Source organism: Engraulis encrasicolus, chromosome 12 (assembly GCF_034702125.1).
Source record: "Engraulis encrasicolus isolate BLACKSEA-1 chromosome 12, IST_EnEncr_1.0, whole genome shotgun sequence".
Lineage (NCBI taxonomy): Eukaryota > Metazoa > Chordata > Actinopteri > Clupeiformes > Engraulidae > Engraulis > Engraulis encrasicolus.
In genome coordinates, this window is record NC_085868.1 from 6779211 (window position 1) to 6786746 (window position 7536).

The following is a 7536-nucleotide window of genomic DNA, read 5'->3' on the forward strand; positions in this document are numbered from 1 at the left end:
ATGTTTATAAACGGGCAAGAAATACTATGCTAACACAGCAGACACAGCGCAGTCGCAGCGGTCCTGGAAGTTTCTCCTCCAAAGACCAGAGGACATGAAACCACATAAAACTCACACAGTAGAAGTTGATTCCCACTCAACTGTGCAGTCATAGTTTGGTTATTACTCATTTACAAACATACAACTAACTACTACTACATAACTACACTGTCGTTACTCAACTGGAGTTCTACAGTATCACTGTTAATGTTACCCTTGTTACTTACGGCAGTTAGGGCCAGAGCACCGAAGGTGCATAGGACCCTATTGTTTTTCTAATGTTTTTTATTATCATTAGGGCCCAAGCACCGCAGGCACCCTATTGTTCTTGCTTTGTTTTTTTGTTTTTTTTTTTCTTTTCCATCCAAAAAATGAATGAAAAATTAAATGAATATTAACTTGGCTTGTATTTCTGCTGCACGCACAGCTGCAAACACAGCTGTGAGAGAGAAGTTGATGAACATGCAGATCCTTTTGAAGTATGTTTCGGACACTACCGTCAGGTTGATTTTTTGTTTTATTAAGAATTCTCATTTCGTAATCAAATTTGTCATTATAAACTAACAAAAAGCACTTTTTAGCATAGTTCATAATGTGGCGTTTTATTTTATTTCATAATGTTGCTCTAAAACAATGAAAAGCACAAGTAATAAGCAGAGAAATGTATAAATTAGTAGGAAAGGTCTTTTTAGCAAAGTTAGCAAAGTTAAAAAAGATTATATACTGTACAGGATATTTTTTCTCTGCCTGCCTACTGAAAATAATTAGACCAGACAGTCAATCAGCAAGAGCTGGAAACAGAGACTGTACTGTGAGCGTGTGTCTGCGCACACATGCACAATGCGCCTGCATGTGACTGGATGTGTTCGTATGCAAGTGTGTGTGTGTGTGTGTGTGTGTGTGTGTGTGTGTGTGTGTGTGTGTGTGTGTGTGTGTGTGTGTGTGTGTGTGTGTGTGTGTGTGTGTGTGTGTGTGTGTGTGTGTGTGTGTGTGTGTGTGTGTGTGTGTGTGTGTGTGTGTGTGTGTGTGTGCTCATGAGTGCATGTGCAGGTGTGTGAGAGTTTGTGTACACTTTTAGACAGAACAGAGGACAGAGGATAGTATGGGATGCAACAAGAGCAGCAGGTTGCTCTGGACAAATTAAAAATTGTTAGGTCTGTCTGTCAGCTGGCAGTCTTGGTAGGGCTCCAGGCAGGCGGCGTAGGCCATGGCATGGGCAATGTAGCTCTGCTCCTGGACCCCGTGGAACAGATGGGCCATGGGGCCTTGGGCGAAGATGGCCACGTCTTCAATGGCATGCGTCTCGGAGTTCAGAGGCACCGCGGACTGCTGTCTGTAGCTTTTGTCATCTATTGGCAAGAGCACAACATTATACCCCCATGCTGGAGAAAGGATGTCTGCGCTTCAGCCCTTGTGGTGCTCAGAGTCGAGGACAGCAGAATCAAGACGTCTCAGTGACTAAACCCAGGGATGACCGGAGCATTTACCATTCAGCATACTTTTTAGAGTTTTTTAATTTTGCTGCACAAAGTGACTGAGGAAGACGCAGGTGCCTTGAAACGCCAGGGTCGAACTCTACTTCCTCGACTCTGAGGAAGATGCAGGTGCGTCCAAACGTCAGTCACTTTGTGCGCCAAAATAAAATAAAAACTCTAAAAAGTATGCTCAGTCTGTCTCGATTTACCCCCATGATCGATTATTAAAGAGATAGTATTAGGGTAGTGTACCCAATGCAATCCAAAATAAACTCACTTCAGAGATCTGAGAATGTTTTTAAAGGTGCATTGTGTAGGATTATGGCCAGAGTAGGTGTTGTATTGCAACTATGCTGCTCATTGAAACTGCTGCCTATTTGATCTTTTCATGAATTTTTACAAAGGAATAAACTTATGTTTACTAGTATGACCAAAGTACAGTACGTTTTGCAGCCAAAAATGTCTATTTCTGGAAATTCTAAATGGCGGACCTGGAGTAGATCCACCTTTTCATGTACGAAATTTTCCCAGTCATAATGAATACATAGAATTTGATGGTGTAGGCAGGGGCGCTGCCAGAAATGCTGGGCCCCATGAAAGATTCTAATTTTGGGCCACCTCAAGGGCCCCTCTCATTGCTTGGGCCCCCTTAAGGGCCCCTCTCAGTGCTTGGGCCCTTAGAATCTGTACCACTTTCCCCCCCCCTAGCGGCCCCTATGGGTGTAGGTAAGTATTTGTGAAAGGGGCATCACTTGTGAATGGGCAGCATGGATTCCGGAAATAAACTACAAAAATACTATATGGTTCACCCAAAGATTAGTCGCTCATTTATGTGACTATCCACTCCTCGTCGATACATACTCTTTAACTGTGCACTGTGTAATATATGTATTTTTTTAAAATCCAGAATTCATACCGCGCCTTCACAAATATTACCTTTTTCATGAATACTAGTAGGCTTATTCATTATTGTAGTGATATTGAATGTATCATGCGCGCATGCGCAGTGTGTTGGGTTTCTACTACCAGATAAAGGCACTAAACGTACGTCCTGTCTCCGGTCCATTTATTATATACTCTATGAAGTACACAGTACAACACTATTATGACTGGGGAAATGGCACTTTTCATACATTAAATGAGGGGGGTCTTCTCCATGGTCTGCCATTTTGAATTTTCAGACTGTAATTTGGCATTAATAAATGTTACTTTATTTTGTAAATAGACATGAAAAGATCAAATTTGGCAGCTCAGTCTGAATGAGCAACATGTTTGAGATACATACTTTGACCACCATCCTACACAGTGCACCTTTAACTGACAGCATCAGGACAAAAACAGCACTTCCCCATGACATTTTATTGTATTCATGTGATTTGATGTAGAACACTTGAATTGAATTGTGTGAGTTAAAAAAAAAACCCTGAAGGGTTTCTTGTACACACCAGAAATGTTCTCTTCCCAACATGAAAGTGTGATGATGGCACCAGAAAGAAACAAACATTTTCTTGTGGGCACCTGAAAGTTTCTGGTGCACGTTATTTTAAGGGGTCTGTGGGATAATTTATTCTGAACCTTCAAATAGTCATGCCTACCTGTCACAGTGGTTCTAAGGTTTGGTCGACTGCCACGGATGTACCCAGGGCCGTTTCCATATAGGGCGGTTGTGAATGGCTTCTTATCTTTGGCCCGGATCCGTGACAATCCTGAGGAAAAACACATTTGAATGAATTTTTCATTTACAACCTGTTAGCTATAATTATGAATGAATTATAACTTTTAGGGGATATGCTTGTCCTTTCTCCCTTGTTCAAAACTACAGCCTACATGTCCCTGTATTGCAGGAAGTTGTCTACTAAAGTATTGTTCTCCAACTAAGGCCTTGTGGAAAAATATGTCATACATTATACTGTTCCAGAAATAAATACATTTCAGACAGTTTTCTGTATATTTCACTGACTAAGTCCTTGTACAAACATACACTGTACTTTTCTACACTGCTCCCTAAATAATCACCAGTCCTCTACCAAAGAGTTGGCAATTGGTGGTAATTGGTGGCAATTGAGTTTTAAACTGAATTCTAAAACTCAATGGGAGCCAGTGTAGTGATCAAAGTACTGGAGTGATAAGATCCCTTTTCTTTGTTTTTGCTTAGATTTCTAGCAGCAGGGTTCTTAACTAGTTTTTAAAAACATCATCACCTTGAAATGCATAATTTTCACATGTTTAGTAGGCTATTTTCCCTCCCAACATGGTGTGTTTTGTTCAGTCGTTAATGACACATGTTCATCTTTCATTACCTAAAACGGGATTTCCTCTTGCAGAGTAGCCCCCAAAGGTGAAGACGTGGGAGTGGTCGGCTGAGACCACCGACAGGGTATCTTGGGCACTGGTGAGAGACAACGCTTTGCCGATGGCGTTGTCAAACTCCACAGTCTCCGTGAGCGCCCTCCTTGCCCTGTTGCCATGATGGCCGTGGTCGATTCTCCCCCTTGCAGAAAGAGACAGCACTTATAAGTCTCTAATAATCATCACGTTTAATGTCTGAGAAGGTTCTCAGTCACCAACACCGAGTGGTTTGAATGGCTCTGGAGATCTGCTACATACAGTACTATACATAATGATGCATCCAGAAGATCTTGCGAGTGTACGTCTCAGTTTCAATACCATTGTTCCAGTATACTTATCTTCTACGAAAAGGTAGAATCCTTTGGGGTTCCTGCGCAGTATTTTGACAGCCTTCTCCACCATCTCTGTGAGCGATGGGTCTGAGTCTTTGGATCTGTAGAGTTCATAATCTAAGTCTTTTGGCTCAAAGAGTCCTGAGTACGAAAGAAGAAAAGTGGTCATATACCGGAAAGTTATTTTAAAAACTTGTCTTGCAATTTTGGGTAGGCCTTAATAATTTTATGTGGTATGTAGAGTAAGTATTTACCCATTAAGTAGTCTGTCTTTTCCTCGTCAATGTCATCCAGTTGTTTCTTATTCCACACATATTTAGCATTCTTGGAGGAGAAGAAAAATCTTAATTACACATTGTTGTACTTAACCAAAAAGAGTATTGTATTTTATGTCTTAGATTATGTATGCACCTTCTTATTCTTCAGCCATACGTCAATAAGATTGGTATTGTCTTGCCGACTTCCAGTATACTTGGGATACTCCGGATCTTTAACGGTCTTTGGTAGCATATACCGCCGACCCCCTCCCAGGATAACCTGATGAAAAAACAACAAAGTAATGACTTGCACATGGTAGTTATACATTGCATGGCCTTTTTTAAAGCAACACTCAACCAATTCTGGTCAATGGAGCTACCGTAAGTGCACTAATATTGCAGCTGTGATTACGGTACAGGATGTTTCCTGTCAATCGCTACAAATAGCTGATTAGATTTTTGTGTATTGGGTAAGACTGTTCTTAGTGGCAGGCAACAAAAAGGCTGTTCACTTTCGCTAGTCTAGCACCAGCAACGTCTGCAATTACAAAGACTGCATGGAATCTCCAAAAAGTCTCAACACATCTCCAAGACTCTGGCTAACTAGGAAATTGGGTCACTTTCATTTGTTATTTACACATGTGGAATAATATTCCATGATTATGTTCATTTAATTCAACAAAATACTTTTGAAATATTTTGAGTGTAGCAACTTTCTTGTTTTTTTATTATTGTTTTTTGTTAAGCAAGCTGTGTTATTCTCTGTATCAAAATCAAATAATATTGCTATTTCGATAAATTATTATTTGTTTTTGACTCTGTGAACCAAACCTTACATTGATATCAGTGTTGTGAACCAGCTGGTAGGCAATGTCCTTGCAGTTTCTGCTAGTTTCCTTGTCGCTGTACCAGCCTCGATTGGCCGAGTGTGAGTAGGCAGCAGCTGGCGAGGCGTGTTGGACTCTGGTGGTGGTCACAATACCCACCGACTTCCCTGTTAACAAAAAGACAAATATAGGATGCATTTGTGATGGCGCTTTGCTGCTTTTGCTGTGCAGCAAGCATGCGCACTTCGCCATTTCAATGCTTTCTGATTAGAATTAAGAACTTTGCCAGAACAACTGTCACAACTAATGTGTGACACAGTTGACGATAAAAGAGCCTGACATTTCTGCCATTTTTAGAGTACTGTGCTAACTGCAGACCTCAGAGCTTTCACCACAAGACCTTAATCAGTTCATATTTTGGGCTTTTTGGGTATGCTATTGCTTATAAATATAATTTCTAGGGGGCGCTGTGGCACAGCACGCTAAGCCCCCCACATTTGGGCTTGCATGCCCACCCACGGGGACCCTGGTTTGAGTCCAGATGGGGTAATTTCCCGTAGTGATTTTTGAAGATGTTTGGCGTACCTGCCATCCTGGCTCGGTGAAGAACAGACTTGACCTCGTTGCCCTGGGTTGTGCTGCATTGGTCTCGCCGTGCGGCTGCACTAAGGCCCAACGTTCCATAGTTGGCCTTTACACCACAGTGGTAGGCAGTGGCGGTGGCAGCACTGTCAGGCATCTGCTGATCTACACTGTATGTCTACACACACACACACACACACACACACACACACACACACACACACACACACACACACACACACACACACACACACACACACACACACACACACACTTTATAACATATCTTGAAACAAGATTTACAGTGCACAGTTAAAGTATCACCCAAGTAATTTTCTTCTCTGGTTGATCACCAGGTTGAATGCGGAATTGTCTGCAGAGATGGGCCTGCTCCATTTAGTGGTTATAGCCGATCGCAAAGCAAATTCTTAAGTGTGTCGCACCCCGTTAAGACTTGAAGAACCGCTTACACAATTTTGGAAACACTTTTTAGACATTGACGCCAGGGACACACAAGATCCCCCTTTTCATGCATAAAAAGTTCAAATTTTCCAGACATAATGAATACTTAGAATTTGATAGCGGTGAATAGGCCTACATGAAAAATGCAACAATTGGGAATGGGCAGCATGGATTCTGGAAATAAACTGCTAAAAGGTTTACACAGTACACCTTTAAAATCTATTTATGTTTGGGCTTTCTGAAGTCCAGTGTATACCTTAGACAAAGCTGTGTAGGGGAACTTGTCCATCTCTAAAGAGTACTCTTCGCCTGTTTGTCCGGCCATTTGTCCTTTTAGAATCCTGGCTGCCGTAACTGTGGTGATGCCCATCCCTGTGGATTGGAGCAGGAAAGAGCAGTGTTATGGAACATTTCTAGAGATCTTCAGACAAAGGAGCAGGGCAACCCTGAACACCAATCAGTGAATAGTCATCATGTTTTTACATGCATTGTCAGAAAATGTAAATGTAGACTGAATGGTAGCTTATTGGAGAACTTTCACAGGCAGAGTTAAGAGATTGATACAAACACAGACGCATGCGCGCGCACACACACGCACGCACACACACGCACGCGCACACGCACACACACAAAAGTTACATCAGGAATGTATGACATGGTCAGACAGTTTGACTATAAGAAGCGATAAACAAGCTTTATAGGACCGAAAGTCTGTTTTTTCTACATGCACTGTAGAACTATTCTTGATCTCAACAGGTCAAATCAGATTTGCCACATATAAACAATTGGTGGATAATTTTCAATAGCTATTGATTATAATGTACGATTCAGATGCATTTGCAATCATGCCAATGCTACGTAATCAAATGATCAACTCAAATGTCCCTAGTCCTTAAGTGGACAATTCCTTAACTCCAAATGTATTCATCTCCCTTGGGTGAAATGACAAAATAAAATGTTGGTTACGGAGTTAAACCCTGTAGTTGTTTAATTAAAATCTGTGAAGTGATTTGGCTGCAGTGTTCAGCGTCTTACCATCTCCAATGAAGAGGATGAGATTCTTCGCTCTGTAAATTTTAGGCGTCAGCTGCATAGCCTTACGTAACGCGTCTCCAGCTTTTGCATTCCAGAACTCGGGATTCTCCTCTTCAGCTGAAGAAGAAACATTTTCACTTGTCTGCTTTCCCTCTCATCCAGCTCTTTCCATCCAAAC

At 41.6% G+C, this 7536-nt stretch overlaps 1 protein-coding gene across 1 annotated transcript; it reads right to left on the reverse strand.

Annotated features, from left to right (window-relative positions):
* Positions 1-631: 631 nt before the first annotated feature.
* LOC134460013 (alkaline phosphatase, germ cell type-like) lies at positions 632-6689 on the reverse strand. Its single transcript, XM_063212500.1, has 9 exons — positions 6580-6689; positions 5865-6039; positions 5289-5446; positions 4607-4732; positions 4450-4519; positions 4202-4336; positions 3815-4006; positions 3110-3220; positions 632-1388 (listed from the first exon to the last, which is right to left on the reverse strand). Exons 1-9 carry the CDS (start codon positions 6646-6648, stop codon positions 1180-1182), a joined length of 1245 nt encoding a protein of 414 aa, XP_063068570.1. The 5' UTR covers positions 6649-6689; the 3' UTR covers positions 632-1179.
* Positions 6690-7536: the final 847 nt, after the last annotated feature.

Bases quoted from the DNA above. Each gene is read 5' to 3' on its own strand.
- LOC134460013 (XM_063212500.1), bottom strand. From the start codon at position 6,648: ATGGCCGGACAAACAGGCGAAGAGTACTCTTTAGAGATGGACAAGTTC. The intron at 6,040-6,579 runs GTATACACTGGA...GTGTGTGTGTAG, and splicing joins CCTACACAGCTTTGTCTAAG to ACATACAGTGTAGATCAGCA. The intron at 5,447-5,864 runs GTACGCCAAACA...TTTTGTTAACAG, and splicing joins TCACCGAGCCAGGATGGCAG to GGAAGTCGGTGGGTATTGTG.